Source organism: Colletotrichum gloeosporioides, assembly GCF_011800055.1.
Source record: "Colletotrichum gloeosporioides strain Lc1 chromosome Unknown consensus_66, whole genome shotgun sequence".
In the NCBI taxonomy this organism is placed as follows: Eukaryota; Fungi; Ascomycota; class Sordariomycetes; order Glomerellales; family Glomerellaceae; genus Colletotrichum; species Colletotrichum gloeosporioides.
Window position 1 is genome coordinate 1,080,765 of NW_025544711.1, and position 22,991 is coordinate 1,103,755.

The 22,991-nt window shown below is 52.0% G+C and overlaps 4 protein-coding genes across 4 annotated transcripts; 3 read left to right on the forward strand and 1 right to left on the reverse strand.

The window, feature by feature from the left end:
• Positions 1–1,554: 1,554 nt before the first annotated feature.
• Positions 1,555–2,774, forward strand: GCG54_00014917 (uncharacterized protein; the record flags this gene model as incomplete). Its single annotated transcript, XM_045414738.1, has 3 exons — positions 1,555–1,586; positions 1,680–1,746; positions 1,803–2,774. 3 exons carry the CDS (start codon positions 1,555–1,557, stop codon positions 2,772–2,774), a joined length of 1,071 nt encoding a protein of 356 aa, XP_045260860.1.
• Positions 2,775–8,882: 6,108 nt separating this feature from the next.
• GCG54_00014918 (Bacteriophytochrome) lies at positions 8,883–13,437 on the forward strand (the record flags this gene model as incomplete). The annotated part of the gene is made up of 2 exons (XM_045414739.1): positions 8,883–12,959; positions 13,021–13,437. The coding sequence occupies 2 exons, from the start codon at positions 8,883–8,885 to the stop codon at positions 13,435–13,437; spliced, it is 4,494 nt and encodes a 1,497-aa protein (XP_045260861.1).
• A 2,805-nt stretch (positions 13,438–16,242) lies between these two features.
• Positions 16,243–17,708, forward strand: GCG54_00014919 (uncharacterized protein; the record flags this gene model as incomplete). The annotated part of the gene is made up of 5 exons (XM_045414740.1): positions 16,243–16,416; positions 16,477–16,513; positions 16,580–16,647; positions 16,722–17,095; positions 17,162–17,708. The coding sequence occupies 5 exons, from the start codon at positions 16,243–16,245 to the stop codon at positions 17,706–17,708; spliced, it is 1,200 nt and encodes a 399-aa protein (XP_045260862.1).
• Positions 17,709–18,062: 354 nt separating this feature from the next.
• GCG54_00014920 (ATP-binding cassette sub-family A member 3) lies at positions 18,063–22,958 on the reverse strand (the record flags this gene model as incomplete). Its single annotated transcript, XM_045414741.1, has 1 exon — positions 18,063–22,958. The coding sequence occupies one exon, from the start codon at positions 22,956–22,958 to the stop codon at positions 18,063–18,065; it is 4,896 nt and encodes a 1,631-aa protein (XP_045260863.1).
• Positions 22,959–22,991: the final 33 nt, after the last annotated feature.

The following is a 22,991-nucleotide window of genomic DNA, read 5'->3' on the forward strand; positions in this document are numbered from 1 at the left end:
GAAAAACAATCTCGTAGAGCAGCCTGTAGAAAAAAACAGCAAGGACCGACCACACAACAGCACAAATGCAAGTGGAGTGATAGAGTGGAAGATACCGTGATGGATAGACACAAGCAGTGTAATACGCTGACCAGCAGTGATGACGAAGAACCTGACCGCGGCCTGGTTGCTTTCTGTCTCATACACAAGTCTTACCCTACGTGCGGTAACATTCTCACCTTGTTGAGTCTTATTAACTCTGATGGCTTTCTACGAGTTCCATAGCAGACCAATTGCTTCAGGATCTATCCAGGCCTAGTGTTTCTAGACTGGGAATGAGCTTAGCGCTAACAAGTCTTAACCAGCACGTACTAATGATTGACCTGTAGATTGGTAATGACGAAGAGCCAAAGAGACCAGGATTCCCGTCGCACAGTGTCATATAGTTGCGCCCTCCACATTCTAATGTTACTATGATATCCTTCCCTTTCTAGGACCAAGCAGCATACAGGTAAATATTTGAGAATGGGAACTATGACTAAGAATCAATCAAAATCAAGAGTAGCATGATGCGCCTCTGTGACACCACAGAAGAAGGGAGCTCAAGCGTTCTGACTTGTCGCCTACATGATTTCACCACCGCGTTATGCCGCACTCATCAGTTTTACCATCAACCGTTCACATAATGATAGGAACGCGAGACAACAGAAGCAAGCCCCCGAGCGGCTCAGATCACAGCCGATGCGGGACAAGCAAAGCGAAGCAAGGAGCTTCGTATGTGGGCGGATACTCTTAACTAGCTAGGCAGACGCAGTGCTGTAGTATACCAGGTACACTATTTGTCGTAGTTACCCTCCTCGCTCTTAGTATTCCTTATGGTCCTCTCCCTCCTCTTCGTTCCTACCTGCGCGGGCAGTGAAAATCGAAGTAAGCCGTCCAGCACCCGAACATGCAGGGCGATGGGCGAGGCTTGCAACCATTGCCTGACCACATATGGACGAAGGAGATGGAAATAGATGAGCAAATGTGCCTGTAAATCCACAGGAACCCCATGAATTTTAAAAAACTTTTTGCCAAAAAGATGCGAGCAGTTTCGATTCACTCTTGCAAGGGACTGCTTTGCCTACTGACACGGGGAAGAGATGGGCTGACCGCCTTCTTGCAGACTGATCACCGTTTGTGGAAAGGTTGACGGGAATTTTTTTTTGGGGGAGAATGTGGGAGTTATAGAAGCCTACGCTGCGGTTTCAACGGGGGTTTTCCCCCTTCTTTTTTCTTCTTAACGTTGATGTTCGTGGTCTTGTCACGAAGCACCAGCGTGTTCGCCCAGCTGGTGCCAGCTGAGCCCAGCCGTGAAGCGCTCTCGATGGCGACATCTCATTGTGGGGCCAACGTATCGCGACTCATGTTGTCGCGTCAGAACATGGGCATCTTCACCTCGGTCAAGTTCGATCTATGCGGAGAGCGTTCAAAGCATTCGACGTACACTGAACCTCTCCATATACCTGCACGGTATTGGGTCAAGAAATAAAACAATAACGGGGCCCAAAGGCGTCTCGGCCATCTTCTGGGACGATGGACCTTGCAACAGCCAAGTCTGGCGACAGGTAAAGATTAACCTCGGCATCATGGCTGCCGTGTCTTTGGCTGCATGACCATCCCAACCCATGCCGGGAACAATGCTGACGCACCAAGCACAGCGCTGTAAACATCATATTCATAGGAGCCGGTGCTGTTGGCTGCTTCTATGCTTCGCGACTGCACCATGTACGTCTGCATGTCCCCCCGCGAGAAGGCTCGGATCGTGCTGACTAGAACAACAGCCCAACCGCAACGTCCACGTATCACTGGTTGCAAGATCGAACTACAAAGCGATCAATGAATCTGGAGTCAAGTTGGAAACGCACTCCTTCGGCGATTACGTATTCAAGCCACATGCAGCCTTTCCATCCGTCGAAGCAGCAGCGTCTGCAAAGCAGGAAGGATCCAATGTCCAATGGGACTATGTGTTTGTGACGACCAAGGCATTGCCAGACCGATCAGATGACTCTGCCATGATTGCCCCGCTCATTGGCCCTACATCTTGTATCGTATTGATCCAGAATGGCGTGGGCGTCGAGGAGCCCTACCGCAAGCGGTTCCCTCGCAACCCCATTGTGAGCGCCGTGACGGTCATCAGCGCCGAACAAACATCCCCAGGCGTCATCAGACAGAACCGGTGGACACGCATTAGCATCGGCCCGCACACGAACGGCCTCGGTACGGGCAACGCTGAGCTTAAGCGCCTGGGTACGCAGGCAGTCGACCAACTGGGCCATTGGTGGGGACCTAGCTGGGGTGGTATCCGAGATGTTGAGCCTCACGATGAGATCGGGTTGCAGACGGTACGATGGCACAAGCTCTGCATTAACGCGGCGTTCAATCCCAGTGCGGTGCTTAGCGGCGGCAGAGGCAATGCGGACATGGTGATGGACGGCGAGTTGAGGGAGCATGTTATCGGTATCATGAATGAGATCAGGCAAGCGGTGCCAAAGATCTTGGGTCGAGAGTTTCCTGACGACCTGGCAAAGCCTGATCGGATTGTCAAGAGCACGGAGCGAAATACGGGAGCCAGGCCGAGCATGCTGTTGGACTGGGAGGCTGGCAGACCTCTGGAGCTTGAGGTAATCCTAGGCAACCCGGTGCGGATAGCGAGAGCTCACGGGGTAGAGATGCCGCGCCTACAAAGCCTATATGCGCTACTCAAGAGTGCGCAGAAAACCCGGGAGGAGAAGGGCACCAAGGGAAAGCTTTAGATGCTGTAGATGGCGGTATCCCGTGACACCTCAATCCAACTGCCTGTCACCTTTGCATGCATTTCACAGCAACAGTCGAGGTTCCCCGTAGAACGATTGCTACCCAGAACGCACGTGAGCGATATTTCAAAGGGGTATTGGCCGGGATTGAGCTGCCGTCGGAGCGTAATCGGCAATTGTTTCGGAGGACTACTTCAACCGAGAAGAGTATTTAAGCCAGCAGCGCATGGCGAGCGCCACAGTCATGACATTTGACGTCATTATACGCCGGTGTTGAACATGGCAAATGTGGCGGTGGCGGGCGTTTGGAAGGTGTAGTGGGGATTGCCCGAGTGCTGTTGTACACCCAAGTTCCAAGGGGGCTGTGGCAGCCCTATCGACCAGAAGTGCAACCAATGAAGTTGTGAATGTATTCGTGAATGGCCATCAACCAGGGGACAATTGATGGTGGAGGGTGCCGGCAGTTGGGAAAGATTGAGACGGCCAAGCAGCCGCGCAGCTTTCCCTTTAATTTTGCGACCGCGTTCCAGCCACACCTCTCGAGGTTGTAGCATCCAGGTCCAGGGCTGAGGCATATTAAGGGCGTGAAACTCCTCGTAGATTAATCAACTTTTTTATGTCAGCGAGTGACTTTTAGATGTGGAGTAATGCGCACCCCATATAAATTAAGGTATGATGTACATTTTCTAGCATTTATTACTTACGTAAGCAAAGTTGATTGATTTTTTTGTAATAGTCCCTTGAGGAGCATTATAAGGGCGTGAAACTCCTTATAGATTAATTAACTTTTTTATGTTAGTAAGTAACTTTTAGATATAGAGTAATATATACCCTATATAAATTAAGGTATAATATATATTTTCTAGTATTTATTACTTATATAAGTAAAGTTAATTAATTTTTTTATAATAGTCTCTTGAGGAGTATTATAAAAATCAGTATTTTTTATTAGTTTTTTAATTAACTACCTCTGTTTTTAGGCCTAGTTTTTAGAGGTACTTAATAGATAGGGGGAAAAGTATATATAATTTAAGCCCTAAGTTATATACTAAATTTACTAGCTAAGTCTAGTTAGTAGTCCTAGTTTTATTTTTCTAGTATCTATAAAAGACTTCTAAAGACTAAAGTTAACACAAAAAGTTAATTAATCTACAAGGAGTTTCACGCCCTAAAAATCAGCATTTTTTGTTAGTTTTTTAGTTAACTACCCCTGTTTTTAGGCCTAGTTTTCAGAGGTACTTAACGGATAGGGGGAAAAGTATGCATAATTCGAGCCCCGAGTTATACACTAAATTTACTAGCTAAGTCCGGTTAGCGGTCCCAGTTTTGTTTTTCCGGTGTCCACAAAAGACTTCCGAAGACCAGAGTTGACACAAAAAGTTGATTAATCTACGAGGAGTTTCACGCCCTAAGCCCGGGCTGGACCTGTCCCTGGGCTGGAAAAAACTTGGATGGAGCCTGTTTTGCTTGCATCGCCGGCACGAATACTACCTCATCAGCTTGCTCCAACACGGCGGGATGCCTGCGACTCAGGTGCAGGCCCAGGGAGGATTCCCTGTCGTAAGCAGGGATCGACAGTCGCACATCCCATTGAAGCATAGGCATTTGGAGAATCCCATTCCCTTTAATCCACGAATTTGCTCGTCGTCTCTTCTCTACTCTGCCAACAGAAGGTGACGTAGCGTTATGTAGCTAAGCCTCCCCAGTATGCGACCACTACAGCCTGCTTGTACTATCCATCACTACGAATTATCACTATCAAGCAGTACGCAGCAGCAAAATTGTCGTCTGCATCATTGACGAGGTGATGAGAGGTGCTAGGTGATAGGGGAGCGGGGGGGGGGAACGGGACGGTTAACGCTTTGGTCTTCATCCCGCCCATGTCGTTGTCATCGACTGACTGGTCCGATGCTAACGCTTTGCGCCAGATCACCGATGCAGGTCTAGCAGTAGTGTACTTTAGACTAAGCGGGCCTGGAGCAGCATTCCCTCATTTCTCCGTCGTAGCCCGTATCCAGGTAGGCACTGGTAGGTAAGTACAGCGGATCTGAGATACAGGATCATCATCACGATCCAAGGCGTTACTGAACCCGCCTGTTTCCGCCCTCAACAGGCAAATGAGCAACAGCGCATAGTCGTGACGAATGGTCAGGGGAAATGCGGCGGAAGCGAGGGACTACGCAGTTGGAAACAAAACAAAAAATTGCAGAGGCAGAGGTAAAGATATCAGCAGAGCATATTGCAAGAGCCTGTATAGGTGGCACTCAAGGCCGATGAGCGGCGGTGGTGGCGACAGAACACCGACATGATGCAGGTTCCACGATTTCCGCCTTTGTTTAGCTACAGTGGGATCCCGATCGTCCCAAGCACCCACTCACACATTCGCTCCCCTCCAACACTTCTCTTGGTCTTGCTACCCCTCTTCTCTCTCCCCTTGTGCGCACTTTGACAACTTGAATTGCATTCCCTCCGCCTCCGGCACCTTATTATCCTACGGAACTACGTCTCGCCAAGTGGAGGGAGGAACGCGTAGTTGCAGTGGAAGTCGATAGACCGAGAAAGAAGAAGAAGGGGGGCAAGAGAGAGAAGCTAAGCCAGCCGGATACGATATCCCCCTTGGAACAAGCTCCGCGGCTCCTGGGAGTAGAATGCAGCTTTTTTTTTTTTTTTTTTTTTTTCCCAACCCCTTNTCAAGGATCCTAGTTCCTTAGTCGGCGCCGGGAACCTAAACCCCGCTGCTTATAGAGCATCCCCCCCCCCTCGGGACTGAATCTTTGGCATTGGCTTCTGTCTCGCTTGTCGGCTGAGGTACGCTTGCTTTTTAAACAACAGACTCCTTTTGCCATGATGTTTTATACTTGTTGTTGTACCTTCTACATAGTATTATTCTTCTCATTCGTTCTCCTCTTCTCTTGGTTTATCCCGGCTGCTGCAGTCCCAGTGCGCCGATAGTCTACATACTGAGCATAAGTAGACCTGGCCTAGCTGCAGACACTCCATGGAAGAAGTTAAAGCGACTTTGTGGGGTGTAGCTTCGGGCAATTGCCGCTGGAGGGATGGGGCGCGTAGTTGTAGAAAATGACCTTTCTCCACCACCAGAAATCCCATCCTTCTTGCTCAATTTTGCCATGCAAAGTCCATGGGAGAAAACCGGTCGCGAATCTTCTCGTAATGACATATGACATTCGGGACCCTTCTCCCCCCCTCCCTCGTAGGAGAATCCCGGGATACCTTGGTTGGGAACGGCAGATTCGCACTGAGAAGATTTCCAACTCGCACAAGACATTGTCCTCCCTACCGCAACGGAGAACAGAGGGATCAGGGGCAAGCCATGCCGATGGGAAGTCTCCAGGAAACCCTGCTCTTCACGCATTCAGGAATGGAATACGGAGTAGTGTACGGGTACTGCGTAGGCCCCAAGCGGCACGTGTACCCGCTACGTTCCAGGCTGCCCAATCCCAGTTCAGCCCGACCTCGACGCAGAAGAATGCACTTCATCTCTTCGGACTGGTTTGGATCAAGTTGCTTGCTTTGCCGGACTCGGGACATTGCAGCAATTCCTATCAGCTGAGCCCCATGTGGCCCTCCGGCAAGTGCCGCTTCTCGAATCCGGCTTGTTGGTGCGACCGACTGTGAGGTCGGTGAAGGTTGAAGATCAGACTCCTGAAGCCTACGGATAGATGCCTGTTGGACGTGTGACGTGCGGTGCCTTCCTTCACGACAAAACAGCCCAGTGCAGCAGTCGGCTTCGGAGGAAAACGTCCACTCGGTTTCCAGTGCGAGGGTGCCCCCTGCCCAAGTCTCCAACTGTCCCAATGGATGTCTGTCTGAATGTCTACAGTGCAGTGCAGCGCAATGGGCAGTATGGGTCTCTGGCGGCGCGCATGTGCCTCTCACCTCAGCGAAGGCGCTGGCTGCTGCGTGCGTATTCGTAGGCGACAGATGAACGATGCAAGACGTCTTGAATACCTTGGTGGGAAGGGTTGTGCTCGGCCACGACGCTTGTACCCTCGACAAGGAGCACACGAGAGGCACCTTACCTTACTCAAAGTAAGTACATGCCTCGGATGAGGTGCAGGACGGACTCTACGCAGTATGCAGTAGCGTTACCATGTAGATGAGCATGGGTAATGCCTGAGAAAGGAGAGCAAAGACTGATGGCCAGGCTTAATCCACGATGGGGACCACTTGACCAGTGATCGACACGCTAAGAAAGCCTAGGCCGCACATCCATGATCCCTCGCACCACTCTTGGACTCGAGCTGCCCTGGTCGACAGCCGCCACCTGAATGAGGGTCTGCCGCTGCTTGCTTGCTGATGGCGGCACAGCGCGTATGCTGGTCTGTTGCTGCTGGAGCTGGCGTGGAAGCTGTGGGTTGTGGGTAGGTAGGTATGTAGGTAGGCGTCCGTACCTCAGGTACGTTCGACTGCTTTCTGTGCTGTTTGGCTGGGTCAAATTGGCCGACGCTTTGCCATGTTTCCAAGCGCCTCGTCTCGTCTCGCCTTGCCTGACCCTGCCTCTCTGTACCTACCTCTGTACCTACCTTGCCTACACGCCGCAGACTCCATAATTCAGAATGGAATCCAATCCAGAGTCCACCTTAGAGTAGAGTCCGCAGTCTAGAGCCCAGGACGAAGAATCCAGCCCGAGAGAGACTGGTGTAGGTAGGCAGGTAGCTGTCCGTCCATGTCTTTCCTGTTCAAGGCTGCCAATGAATGCTGCCACTCACGTTGGTGTAAATTCACATTTCCTTCCTCCCTCTCCCCCCTCTTTTCCTCCGTCTTCTCTTCATCTCTACCTACCTTGCCTCGTTGATGATGATTGATTGTTGCCACTCCGGGGCAGGTACTTGCGGAAACCCTCATTGAAGTGAATGCCCGTGTCTGTGGCTTCCTCTCTCTCCCTCCCGCTCTCCCTCTTTCACATACTCTTTCTCTTCCACACTCTCCCCCTACTCCTCATTCCTCCGCCTTGGACCCTCATCCTTGACACATTAATCTTCCCTCCGCCAGCGGCCTCGATAATCGCCGTTTACGTACACCACCCCCCACGGTGCTGCATTTGCCATCGGTTCGACTCTTGATCTCTTGTGATTAGGATCTCTGCCCCCCGTCTCGTGGTACTACACGACCACCACCTGCTACCGCATTGTTACTAGCAATACGCTATACTGCCTACTTACTTACCTACCTACCTATCAAACGTTAGTCTACCTACCCTGACCTACCTTGGACCATCGCCACAGAATTCTGTTCTTGTGCATCACCTTCCGCTACGTTGATCGCATACACAAAGCCGTCACCCTGATCTTGCCTTTAGCAATTCGTTGCCACCCACGCTTGCCTTTCGATTGGAACCCCTCGGTTAACATACCTACTCTGCCCCAAGTAGTTGCCCGGCTGGTGCATCGTTGACGTCGCTGTATGCGTACTTACGGCGCACGACGGGGTACCCACAACGCCTGCCATTTACCGCACCCCAGGCCCCTCAATCACCGCCGCCACAAACCGATCAACCTATGTTCGAGGGAATCTGAGAGCTGCAACTCCCATTCGCATCTCCATCTCCGTGTCTGACAGTCATCGAGGTGTCTCTGCAACCGCTGTTCACCACTGCCCGCTATCCCCGGCGCGCCCACTCTAGTCTGTACGAATACAGTAGTAGGGCCCTGTCCACAACAATCAACCAACCAGCCCCCCGGCTCGCTCACTTGCCCTCGAACAATCGAACAATCGAATAACCGCAAAACCGCAGAACCGCATCCCATCCCCCGACTTTCCCATCCGGGCTGCCCCTCCGGAATCGAATGATCGACGAATAGAGCGTCTCGCAGCCAGTCCGTCGACAAGGACACTGGGGGCCTAGTCCTCCTTTCTCCTACCCTTGCGGACGCCGTGTCTTCCTCGACACAAATCCGTTTCCTCTCTATCTTGGAGGTCATACCAAACCAACACCAACAACAACGAGAGGGTGCTCTGTTTGTCTTGTTGCCTCATGCTAAGCTTTACTGATTGCAGACCTCTTAGCCTCCGGCGAGGTCGCGTCCAGAGCTTGCATCTTTGTGGGATTTCATAGACTTTTAGGTCTTTCGCCGCGTATAGTCAAGTATGGACGCCCGATCCGACACCCGCCGGCCTTCCGTTACTTTCGCCGACCAGTCTACAACGGACGATTCGTCTGAGGCAACTCCCATCGCGAGCTCCCATTCAAACCCCGCCGCGCCGCACGTCGACGACTCGTCCACACCTGACGCCTTTGCCGCATCTGCTGCATCTTCTGCACCCGTCTCCGCCAATGCTGCTACCCCCAGCTGCTCTTCATCATGGAGCGCCAGCTCCGATCGCCAGCTTGGTCACGGTGCGAGCCCTGACCCTTCGGATAGGGTATTTCCCATCCGCTCCGTCGTGAGTGTCCAGCGCACCGGTAGATCATCAAGCGAACACGACTACTTTCCCCGACTACCCGACCACGGTCAATATCCGGCACCCCGGCCTGGTAATCCTCGAATCGACACCGCTGCTCTTGGCGCCGCCTCTCGCCGTGATTCCGCCTCTGCCACCACCTCCCATTCTCACCCCTCCACTGTAACTTCACCGAGCGACCGACAACCTGTCTTGACCCGGAGAAAGAATACTGGTAGCGGGCCGTTATCAAGCGTCCAGGCCGATGCCGTGCGCCATGCGAATTCGAAGCCTCTCGAACTATTTCAAGACGTTATCTCAGACGGCGAAGATGAGTCGGTACCAGGGGATGATTCCTCCCAGCGCCCAGCATCCCTCACCACAAGCCAGCTTAGCGAACTCGGGACCGATGGTCTTTTCACGACGCGCTTCAAATATGTCATGACAGACGAAGGTCACCATGTCATCACCGGCACCGACAATGTTTTGCAACGATGCGAAGACGAACCTATCCACACTCCTGGTGCCGTTCAGGGATTCGGTGCCCTGGTGGCCATTCGGGAAGAGGCAGACGGGCGCTTCTCTGTTCGTTACGCCAGCGAGAATACGGAGAGGTTAACGGGTTACTCGCCTCAGCTGCTGTTTCGTCTGAACAGCTTCCTCGATATTTTAACCGAAGAGCAGCAGGATAACCTATTGGATCACATTGACTTCATTCGTGACGAGGATGCCGACCCAGCCATCAACGGACCCGAGGTCTTCAGCCTGTCGATTCGCCCACCAAGGAGGAAGAGTGTCAAGCTTTGGTGCGCTATACACATAAACCCAGCGCATCCTGACCTGATAATCTGCGAGTTTGAGATAGATGATGATCATCAGTTTCCACTGCGGCCACCAGAAGAGGCAACTCCGAACACACCAGAAGATACACTCCAGTCCAACCCAACGATGGAAGAACTGGCCGAAAGCACCGAAATCTTGAGCAAGCCTTTGAGGGTTCTACGAAGTGCGCGAAAGCGCAGAGGTGACGCCGGGGCTATGCAAGTATTCGACATCATGTCCCAGGTACAAGAGCAGCTTGCTGCAGCTTCCAATCTGGAAGGATTCTTGAAAATATTGGTGGGCATTGTCAAAGAACTCACCGGCTTTCACCGAGTCATGATCTACCAATTTGACTCTTCCTACAACGGAAAGGTCGTCACCGAGTTGGTTGATACCACGCATACGAAGGATTTGTACAAGGGACTTCATTTTCCGGCCTCCGACATTCCACGACAAGCTCGCGACCTGTATAAGTTAAACAAGGTGAGGCTTCTGTACGATCGCGACCTCGAGACCGCAAGGTTGGTCTGCAAAGCCAAGGAGGATCTCGACCTGCCCCTAGACCTCAGCCACTCGTACCTGCGAGCCATGTCTCCTATTCACCTCAAATATCTCGCCAATATGGCCGTACGATCCTCCATGTCGGTTTCCATCAATGCTTTCAACGAGCTGTGGGGCCTCATTGCGTGTCATTCTTACGGCCGCAAAGGCATGCGGGTGTCTTTTCCTATCCGCAAAATGTGTCGCCTGGTCGGGGATACGGCGTCACGGAACATCGAGAGATTATCGTACGCAACCCGACTTCAAGCTCGGAAACTCATCAACACTGCGCCTACAGATAAGAATCCATCTGGGTACATCATCGCGTCGTCGGACGATCTCTTGAAGCTTTTTGATGCAGACTTTGGGATGCTTTCGATTAAGGGAGAAACCAAGATTCTTGGCGAGATCGAGCAGTCTCAAGAGGCTCTGGCGATGCTGGAATACCTACGCTTGCGCGAACTCACGTCTGTGGTCACCTCTCAGGATATTCGGGAGGATTTTCCAGACTTGCACTATCCTCTGGGTTTCACCGTCATCGCAGGCCTCCTCTACGTCCCATTGAGTGTGGGCGGCAATGACTTCATCGTTTTCTTCCGAAAGGGCCAGGTCAAGGAGGTCAAATGGGCCGGTAATCCCTATGAAAAGACTTTGCGCGAAGGAACAGCTGCCTACCTGGAGCCCCGGAAAAGCTTCAAAACCTGGCACGAGACGGTGCTTGGTAAGTGTCGAGAGTGGTCAGAAGAACAGGTCGAGACATCGGCTGTGCTGTGTCTTGTCTATGGCAAATTTATCGAAGTGTGGAGACAGAAAGAAGCTGCGTTGCAGAGCAGCCGTCTTACACGACTTCTGCTCGCAAATTCGGCACACGAAGTACGCACCCCCTTGAACGCCATCATCAATTACCTGGAAATTGCGTTGGAAGGCTCTCTGGATCAAGAGACACGCGACAATCTGGCAAAATCTCATTCTGCATCTAAGTCGCTAATTTACGTCATCAACGACCTACTCGATCTCACCCAAACAGAGGAAGGCCAGAATCTAGTCAAGGATGAAGTGTTTGACTTTGGCATGTGCATACGAGAAGCAACAGAGCCATTTGTCAACGACGCTAAGAGGAAGGGCATTGAGTATCAGGTTATCGAACACCCTGGCCTTCCTCGTCACGTATGTGGTGATAGCCGACGTCTCAGACAGGCCATTTCCAACGTCGCAGCCAACGCCGTGCAAAATACCGCTAATGGGTACGTCAAAGTCGAACTATACGTTAGCGAAGTTCTTGACCGACGTGTACGGATCGAAATTCTGGTCGAAGACACGGGCAAAGGAATGACGGCCAGGCAGTTGGACACTCTCTTCCGAGATCTGGAACAAGTCAGCGTCGAACTAGGCGAAACGACCTTACCTTCCAAGGATGATGAAGCCGGAAAAGAAGATAGAATTCTGGGCCTGGGGTTGGCCGTCGTTGCCAGGATCGTTCGGAATATGGATGGCCAGCTGCGTCTTAAATCAGAACAAGGTACAGGATCACGATTCATCATACAGTTGCCTTTCGATATACCGGATGACGCGCCAGCACCAGCTGGAGGCCTAAGGCATTCGGAGTCAGCTGCAGCATCCAGCGTAGCATCCGTGACTACTGCGGTCATGCCTGATAGCGACGGCGAACTCATGCTCATTGATCGCGGAAGCAAGCAAACACAACAAAACGACGGATTTGAAGAAATGATGCCTGGGGATTCGGGTCCCAAAGCGGAAACCAGAAGTCTTGAGAGTCAGAAGAGCGCCGCCACAGGGACCAGCAGAGCCAGCGACAACAGTTCTCGGAGTGATGCGGATCGCTTGATAGACGCCATTCAAACGCCATTGTCCATTGGAGAGGTGGACATGAGCCGACCAGTTGCTCAGCGCCAATTCTCCAGAGAAACACTCTACCGACCAAAGTCCTCAGACGGCAACTCTTCTAGCGTCATGGGATCGCCGAATTCGCTGCGGACAAGCCGGAAGAATGGACCTGCGATAGACTCATCATCACGGCATGAAGTGGGCTTTAGTAGCGTGAAAGATACGAAAACTCCCATCAGGGCGGTCAAAATTCCCGACGAGTACTTGGAACCACCGTCTTCTATGCCTCAGGAGAGCGCATCATCTCGAGTGCTATTTGAAGTATCAGAAAAACATACACATGGGGCAGCCTCGGAAAGCGGTACGATTGGAACGACCACAAGTGTCGTCTCAGGGCCAGATACTACAAAGTTGCAAGTCCTTATCGCCGAGGATGACCCCATCAACTCACGGATTCTGCGGAAGCGCCTGGAGAAATCAGGCCATCAAGTTTCACATGCTGTAAACGGCGAAGACTGCGCGACGGTTTATCGTGAAAAGTCTAGTGCCTTTGACGTCGTTTTGATGGACATGCAGGTACGTGCTCCCGGTCGGTCCCTAGTCATCTCCTGTGCTAACAGCCAACTTTTCATCGTAGATGCCGATAGTTGATGGCCTGACGAGCACTAAGATGATCCGAGCCTTCGAAAAGTCTAGCGAGCACGGTGGGCACTCTTCCATCGCCAGTCATAATGGCAGAATTCCCATTTTTGCGGTTTCGGCATCCCTGATAGAGCGTGAGAGGGACAAATACGTCAGTGCAGGTTTCGACGGATGGATTCTGAAGCCCATTGACTTCAGGCGTCTCAATACCTTACTCTTGGGAATAGTGGAAGATGACACTCGTGCAATGTGTCTATATGCCCCAGGACAGTGGGAGCGCGGCGGGTGGTTCAATGTCAGAGATTGCTCTGGTGGTGATGAAAAGATCCTTGGCAAAGAAACATCAGATGATGAATCGGCTACACCTACAGGCCAAGATGGGGTAACGAGAGAAGCAGACGGTACAGCTTGATTGTGCCCATCGTTGTTGTTCTTAGGAGGCTTTTGTTTTCATCTCAGGCTTCTCTGCTCGGAAAATTTCGATGAGCGGTTGGGTTGATGAGGATGATATGGTGAAGGTTTGCAAAGCTAGAGCAGGTTGTGTTGGTTTTTACTCAGCATTATGAAGGGGCGGAATGCCGTGCTGCTTGATGGCGAGAGAACGTGCGCCGAACTGCCTCCATGGGGTCTTGCAATTACGGAGTTCACTGCGAAGTTCAAGAGATGGGACTGGATCCAAAATCAGACCAGGGTTTGCTGAAACTTGACGATATAGAACTATGGAGGGAATGCACGGATATACCATGACAAAAGCATACGGATTGCATGGAAAGGGCAAGGGCGATAAGCCGGACAATCGTGGGCGTTTTCTTGGTTGCGAAATTAAACATCTCCCGGCTTTTTGTCTTCGACGCAATATACCACTGCATGGTCTTCGCCATGCTGAGACAAGGAAAGAGCTTCACGGCATATGAAAAACAAATGTACACAAGTAAACTGATCTCCCGACAGTGCCACCGGCCGTGGCAGATGTACACCAGAAGAACGTATAGTAACAAGAGGAACGTACTTAGGCCTTGCCCATTTCGAATTCCGCGCGGCACATACACCATTGCTGTCGAGCAAGAGATTCTTCTGGAATATTTCTCGTCACCATGACACAGCCCTATTTGCAACATTAGCAGGAGCATGCGATGTTAGTAGTGAAGGAGAAGGCAAGGATCTTGACTCTGTCTCGCTCATGTCGCGTGCCTTCCTGTGGATGTGTACTTTGGAGTTCGTCACATATGTAACATCCTAAAGCTTGTACAAAACATCTTCTCATACCGTGCCGACTGTCAATTGTCACAGACGATGTGCGGAAGACAGAAGAGGAGCCAGGATCCGAGTTTAATCAATTAGGGGCAACAGAGCACAGGCGGGAGACGACAACACCGCGACTGTGCGTCTTGCTCATGAGTTGATCCAAGCACTATGGCGCCTCAGATAAGGTAGGGATGGGACAACATACGGAGTAGACGTGCCTTGCCTCCCCTCAACCCGAAGGCCCTTTTCACAGGTTGGGAATCAGTACCTACCTAGGTACCAAAGGTCCAGGACCTAGCCGCTCAATAACGGGCGCATGCCATCCAGGACCGGCTACCTTCGAATATACAATTCTCAGTTGCAGAATCAGCGATGTTTGCGACTCATGCTCCGTCCATAGGCTGAAAAGTGTATCAGCGCATCCAGAGAGCAGGCAGGGTTAGGTGAGTACGGCGCATATGATGATGTTGCCACGACTACGGCTGGCTGTAAGCAAGACCAACTCCTGGTTCTCGTGCGTTTTCCGGTGTATGTAACCCATTGACAGCCGATAGTGGTGAAGACAAGAAAAGTCGATAAAGTTCAGTAAATCAACTGATGATACAAAGTCGCTTCTCGACACCCTCCTCCTGTGTTTGGGACCCCTATATCTCATCTTTTTCTATGGCGTTTCGTGACAATATCCTCTTCCGAAGGATCTTCGGAAATAGTAAGATCCGGACAGCAGAGACAGCGGAAAAAACCAAGAGTGGGTGGTAGGACGGATGACTATAAGATGGCGAAAAATGCAACTCCAAAGACAGAGTACATGGGCTAGACGGGCCATGAGTTCAGGAGAGAGGACGCGGACTGAGCGTTCAGTCAAGCATCGGACTTTGTATTCTGATTCGCAGACCCGGCACACCACCTGTCTGCCAAACAAGGTTCTCCGCTGCCATCGCGGGTTGAGATACCCGTGCGCCGCGCTCTCTCTTATACTCAAAGCTTGATTGACGTGGTTCTCGTCGCTGTGCACCGCTCGTATCCTTCCCTAGTTGGCGAGGTTTGGACTCGCAGTTGAGGGGACCTCTTGAAGCATGGTCTTCCCGGCTCAAGGGGCGGACAGATGTAGGTGCCGCGAAGTAAGAAAGTCAAAGTCAAAGCCCCCCCGCTGTCTGCTTTCTCGATCCCTAGTAACACCAGAGTAGTTCATACGCTAAACATCTTCACCCTTCTCGCTCTTTCGCCTGTTCCGCGCTTGATCTTCCTATTTGGTTTAAACTCTGCTTTCCCACGAACCCCATGCGGCTCTCTTCCATGCCTTGCCTCGCTACTCCCTCCCCTGGCCAACCTTCATCGAGATGGATGTGAATCCAGAATCAGGGAAAAAGCACGGACTTCAATTCGCCATCATCAAGCAGGCTAAGACAGACAGACGGACAGCCAACTTGTCGTTGACGAGCCGGGTTCATCCCCAGTTCCATCTGGCCATATTGGTGAATCGAGTCTTGCCAGTTCGTTAGTCTGATTGCGGGTTCTGTTTCGCCGTGCGTGATGCTCGCTTATTTGAACGAGGGACGGCCCAGTCGACCTGTTTCTTTTTCGTTTCCTCTTTCCCTGTCGCCAGCTGGGATCAGAGTCTCGGCGTTACGAACCTGTTGGTGTGACGAGAATGACTCGGTCATGATGGCGAAGAATGGTGGTGTGCTCCGCAAACACACTTCCTTCGCGTGAATGCTGTTCAGAACTCTGTCTTCCCCTTCCCGTCATCCTATTTTGAGCCCCTGCTCGCAGCAGTTCATGACTTGTCTTTGGGGAGAGGGAGCCTGCGATGTGCGTCTTTAAGTTTCGCTCTATTCAAGAACGCATTCTTTGCCCCATAATCGACCTGTTTATTAGGTGCTGCCCGCCAAGTCTACGCCCGCTTAAACTGGGCTGTTCACGCTCTCCCATTCTTCATCTTGCCTTAGCCAAAACTACCGATCCAGCGAAGATGAGTATGGCAAAGCTTCCTGCAGACTCGTATGAAGACCAGAGAGGAGTTGTCATCGGCTCCGTAGTCTTCTGTATCATGTTTCCCACTACGCTGGTGGGTCTACGGATTTACACGAGAACAAAGGTCATTGAACTCTTCGGCATTGATGACGTTCTTGCCATCGCTGGACTTGTGAGTCATTTCGACAAAGTGCTCGTGGGAAACATGAAGGACTGACTGGTCTGAGGAAAGTTGGCTTTGATAGGTTGCGGAACTGCTATTGCAGCAAGTATGTCATGTCACAAACCTCCTTGAACAAGAAGGCCCTGTTCATGTTAGCTAATGCGGACGGCAGTGACCGAACATGGTCTCGGGAGACATGTCTCAACACTGGATAAATCAGAGATCCCGGAGTACCTCCACGTGAGTTTTGAACCTTTCCCTACCAGATTTATTAAGATTTGATCTGTTGGGTGCTCGCTCACACGGCTCTCCAGACCTTCTTTGTCTCCATCGTCTTCTACAACATTGCGCTTCTTTGTATAAAATTATCTTTTCTGTTCCAGTATTACCGGATCATGGCTGTTCCTAAGATGAGGAGAATTTACGCTGTCGCAATCGTCGTTGTTGGAGCATGGGCTGTTTCCCAGCTTCTCATTGCTACCTTCACCTGTATACCCGTCGAAGGGTTCTGGGACAAGACCATCAAGGCGTATTGCATCCCTAACCAGCCACAGTGGTATGTGAATGCGGCGGGGAATATTGCCACCGATGTCGCCGTCTTTGCGCTTCCTCTGCCCATATTTTGGCATCTTAGTCTCCCCAGGAAGCAAAAGCTGCTCCTCATGGGCATATTCAGTCTCGGATTCTTGTGAGTGGTTACAGATTTTCTGTCCGATCGTTCGACGCAGCATGTCGGTTTTCTAACCGTTATCAGTACTGTGGCCGTTTCTATTGTCCGCACCAAATATCTCAGCATTCAACAGGACTTCACCTGGACCAATGTTGAAGCTTCTCTCTGGTCGCTCGGAGAGATCTCTTCGGCCGTTACCTGCGCCTGCCTTCCGACTCTGCGACCCCTCATGACCAAACTGTTCCCGAGGATGATGGCTAGGGTGAACTACTCCTTGCACTCAGACACTCGTGGCACCCGCGATACCCGTGGCACATTCCCCACGAGTGCGTATCCTCCAGCCATCGTCAAGCCCGACGTGGAGATGGCCACCACGGAGTCGGCTGTCTCAAGCGCGCGGTCGAGCCACGCGAAAGAAGACAAGTCCGCCACCCACGTGTCGCCTTATTCACACCAGCACCAGACCGCTTCAACTGAAAGCATTTTTGGTTTGGCAAGTGTACGAGAGGACGCAATCACCCCCGTCAAATCCAATTTCAGCCCCACGAGCCCCAGACCGACATGGTCCCCTCCTTCCAGCAAAGGATCACAGGGCCGAAGAGAGATACGCAGAAATGGCTCTGTGATCTGATATGATTCGAGAGTGATCCTCGCTCAACAACAGAAAGTTCCTATGTGATCTGGGCTGGTAATCCAGAATGAATAATGTATCGACAAGAGGCTTCCGAGATGCCGGTGTCGTCTGCAACGTGTGCCAGCGGGTGCGGAACGGGAGGAAAACGCCCACCTTTGATTGAAGAACGAAGTTCTCGATGTGTTGGATACATGATGGTGTCTATCGACGTCTATCGACTTTTTAATACCCCGGTTAATAATTCAGTAATCATCTATTAAGGCCTATCTGCCTCTCGGATTTGGGTATCTCTTTTGAGTTGTGCACTACGTGCTCACATCATCTACCATTTTTGGTGTGTTTCACACCCACTCATCGCCCAAAGCGCCACCAGGACCTCCCCTCTGGCTCTTTGTAGCCTTCTTCCTGAACGTTGTGCTGTCCAACAATTGTGAGGAACACTTGGTCTAATGTTGTGGGACTGACGCTGTAATGCATGACACCCAGGTTGTCGCGTTGCTCCTCCAACATGACAGCCAGTTGACCAACGGCGCTGGAAGATACATCCTGGTCCAACCGCTTGATTTCTTCAACTTTGTGGCCGCTGAACGCACTCAGAACTTCGCTCGCTGGCACGGAGAAGCGCATTTGGCCGTGGTAAGTCTTCTCCTCCACTTCAGCCCTAGGTAGGATTTTCTTAACCCAGTCACGAAGCCTCTCTGTCTCTTCTAGGGTGGTATGTGGCGCCGTCTTGCTAATCAGATGCACGTGAAGGGCATCTCCGAAGCGTTGCCGAAGGCTATCTGTCGTGCCAAGGGCCAGCATACGTTTCGCCAAGATCCCGGCCCGGCTCGCAAGGGCGTCAGCCTCCTCCATGCTGTGTGTCGTCAATAGGAGAGATCGCCCAGGAACCGTGGCCGCTAGCGTCTTCCACATGATACGCTTCGCAGCGGCGTCCAGGCCCGAAGAAGGCTCGTCCAGCAATACCACAGTCGGATTGCCCATCAACGCGATACCGAGGCTTAGTTTGCGCTTATTACCGCCCGACAACGCGTGGGCCATGCGCGTTGAAAAAGCCTGGAGCCCAACTGCATGAATCACGGCGTTGACATTGTGGTCGATATCGGGAATGCCGCGGACGCGAGCGTAAAATTCCAAGTGTTCGCGTACTGTCATTAGATCCATCGCATCGTGTTGAGGGCAAACACCAAGCTGCGCCCGCGCAGCTGGCAAGTCGTGGATCACAGATTTATTCTCGACCAGTATGTCGCCGCCATTGCGACTTGGTTTGAGATCTCCGCGAATCAGAGAAATAGTCGTCGACTTGCCAGCTCCGTTTGGTCCTAGGAGAGCAAAGACTTCTCCACGCTGAATGCCGAAGGTGACATTATCAACGGCAGTGTTCTTGCCGAAAGTCTTCGTTAGATGCATTACTCTAAGCCCATCATCGTTGTTTTGTGTCGTCGTGACTCTGTTCAGCTCATTTGCCAGCTCCTCGTCGGACGAACTAGGATCTTCGGGTTCAGGATGTCGACGTTGCCAAAGTCGCCGTATGGACGAGCCAACAGAACCACTGTCAGCCCATACCAAGATGCCAAAGAGAAGAATGGACTGGATGACTAGGTACAATATGAGGCCACCATATTGAAGCATTCCGCCTGGATTGGGCGCAAGCTGGCGACCATCACAGGCTGTTGAGAACAGGTTCAGAGTCAAGAACATAGCTCGAACGACCGAGCCAATGGGCGCGACGGCGGAGATGACAAAGTGGACGACAAGCAGATAATCGTCAACCCGAGTCACCGGCGCAAACGTTACCGTACAGAGGTACGCAACCAGATAGACAAGGAACATGACCGCTTGCCCTGCTGCAACCCAGGCGTATGTAGAAAGCTGCGTCTTACAGAAAAGAGAGATGACATAGGCCAAAAGGATAGCGGTCAGCCCGTAAAGCATGAATACGAGGAAGATATAGCCGACATGATACCAGATGTTTGAAAGGGTCGCCCAGAGAATAGTGACCAGTGCCGTGGAGGCGAGTACAACGATGAAGTCGAACGCGAGATAAGCAAGCCATAGAGGCAATGGTCGAACACCGTTGGAGTATTGCAGGCCTCGAACCATCCGCCGGCGTTCCAGACTCGGGTACAGGGCGAAGAACCCGGGGTAAGCCGAGAGAGCTATGCCGGTGTAAACGAGAAACTGCAGGGAGTTGCCGGTGTCAGGGTCCCAAGGAGTGGCGAAGGGTGCCCAAGCCATCATGAGTGTGACATTGCTGAGGAGCATATTCATGAGATTCTGGGTCAGCAACGGATTGATAAGACCGTTGTAGTTAGCCATATAGGAGATAGTAGGTTCCACGCCGCCATCCCCAAACCAAAGACCACCTGGCAGTGTTTCAACCCGTCGCTCAACAATGGTGCTTTTGAAAGAGTCGAATGTTTCAGTGAAGGTGGCATTCTCTTCAAGCAGTTGCCTTGCAAAACCTAGTCCAGTGCCCGTACTGGATCCTAAGCCACCGCTGCCAGAGGCTGCGTTGAAAACCGGCAGAAGAACGCTTGCGGCGGTGTTCAAGTCGAACTTCGAAGAAGGTCCAAGAACCAGTTTCCATGTGAAGTCTGTGAGACTGAAACCCTGAGTTTGGTCGAGCGAACGCTCTTCAGAGGGTGCGCATCCCGGCTTGTTTTGGCCTTTGATGAATAACGTGACGAGGCCGGCGGCTGCTATGGGGAGAACGAAGGCGGCGAAGTGAGGAATCCAGTTGGTCTTGAGGATAGTGATGCGCTTCCGGAAGAGAACAGCTGCTTGCTTCATATAACCAATGCGCTTGCCGTCAACAAGTTTTAACCCTCCCGGGGATGCGGCGCCAGTAGTATGAGCCTCGTCTGATGCTCCTTTCTTCTCGTTGTAATCCGACGTCGTGTCAGACGCGGACGGGAAGTCTCCTGCTTCTCCTCGGACCTCCTCTGCCAATTGCAGGAATACATCCTCAATTGTAGGCCCAGAGAATCGGTATTCATGGATGTCGTTGTCCTCTAAGGTGCGGATAACCTGAGCAGCCAGGGTTGAGGATGGCGCGATATAACTGACAAGATCGAACGAGATCTTCTTTTGAACACCATGTACATCAGGGCCATTCTTAATGCCAGTGTCCTTATGAACATGAACGCGATATCCACCGCCAAGGCGGTCTTTCAGTTCGACGGAAGATCCATCAGCACGTAGTGTACCTTTCGACAAGATGGCGATGTGGTCAGCCAGCAGATCGGCTTCGTCTAAGAAGTGAGTTGTAAGGACAATTGTGCGGCGCCCTCGCTCGGCCAAGAGAATGTCCCAGAGTTTTCGCCGACTGAGAGGGTCGATGCCGCTGCTGACTTCGTCAACACAACAGACAGCACTTCCTCCCGTAAGCATCATGCCCAGCTGGAGCTTCCGCTTTTGTCCCCCGGACAGAGTCTTGGACGTGGCTTTCCGCTTCAGCTCGAGGTCAATCGATTTGATGAGGTCGCGAACTTCCTGTTTCGACGCAAGATCTTTCGGCGATTTGAGCCTGTTAAAGATGTGGATGTGTTGCTCAACAGTGAGATCGTCCCACATGACATTCTTCTGAGGCGCAATGCCCAGCCCGCCGGTGCCATCAATGGTGATAGCACCGCTCGTCAGTTTGTTGGTGCCGGCAATGGAGTCCAAGGTTGTAGATTTGCCGCTGCCATTGGCGCCCAAAAGGGCGAGGATTTGGCCTCGACGGATGTTCAGAGTCAAGTTGTTGACAGCGACAACAGGTTCGCGAGGGCGCGAAATGAAGGAAAACATGCGACGCAGTGCCGAGGGCTTGTAAATCTTGCTGAAGCCCTCGATACGGACAGCCGCCTCGGTTGCTGGGTTATTGGCCGAGCCGAACACGACGTTTCTGCCCTGGGTGGTAGTGCCGTGCAGTCTCGACTCGATGACTGCCCCAAGAAGGGGATACCCAAAGATCTGGATGATCAGAAATACCCATAACAGAATTCCAGTGAGTTGCCACGGGCTACCCGGAGGAACCTGTGTAAGATTCGTCGGAGCGTCGCCTGATTCGTAACGGGCCATGTATGTAATAAAGTACACATAGTTACAAGGCGTGAATAGGAAGCTGAGAATACCAACAGTGGCGGTGCTAGGGTAGGAAATGGATTGGGCGAGAATTCCAAGTATGATAACGATGAGAACAGCAGCGATGCCGCTGATTTGGGCCTTTTTGAAAAAGGAGGAGGCCAAGGTGGAAAGAGAGGCCATGGCTATTCCGTTGAGAACATGATAGACCAGCACAGTGGCCACACTCGTGCGAGCAAAGACACCGGCTCGAAGTACCAGAGAACCGATGATCCATCCAGGAAGGTAGATGAGCACAAATGCGAAATGATAGGACACGATGCGGGCTGCCTGGGCATGCCATCGTTGCTTGACAGGCATCATGGCATCGAGGAGTCGGGTCATGCCACTCTCACGTTCGGTCGCGATGAATCCGGTGAGATGGTAAGTAACAAACAAGACGCTGGTCATGAAGGCAACGCCCATCCAGTTGGTAATGGCGCTCTGGTATCGGATACGGATCTGAACAGCACGTTCTTCCTGGGTCATGCTCGTAAAGGGATATTCGGCCACCGTATCGGGCAGAGGACCTTGCTGGACTTGCGAGGAGGAGTTGGAACTGGCGACCTTGGCGATGGCAGCATCAACTGCACGTTGCAGAGGTAAGAGGTAGATCTGGGCATCATTCCTGTCCGAGTCGACGTCGATGACCATTGATCGCAGTGCGCCATCGCTGCGCAAGGTATAATTCCAGTAATTGCCGGTGCCCTCAGCGGGGGAAGACTGGAAAACAACGGCGCCATAGCATCTGGAAACGCCGCGAAGGTTGCTGCGGCAGTCTGTACCCAGGTCAGCCGTAGATGAACGGCGTAGGGCTTTCTTGCCGACGCTCTCGATGGATTGAGTGAGTGTGTCGATGACTTTGTCGATGTCCCCACCGATGAGACCGTTGTTCACGAAGACAACGGTCTGTCTACCGGTGCTAGCTGCGGCATCGAGGGCATCCGGTAGAGAACGAATCTGCCTTGGGTCGGAAACGCCGTAGACGGCTGGGGGGACGAAAAGATTCTTTGCGAAGCTGAAGAAGGTCGTCAAGGCGATAGGGAGGATGAATGCAATGAAAATGGCCGCGATGGAGTGGCGGCTGATTATCCTCCAGTTTTTGACAGTCAGAGTCCAAGTCTGGCGTAGAAGCGCCATGATGGGCGAGAGTCGCCTCGGGCAGCCACGTCG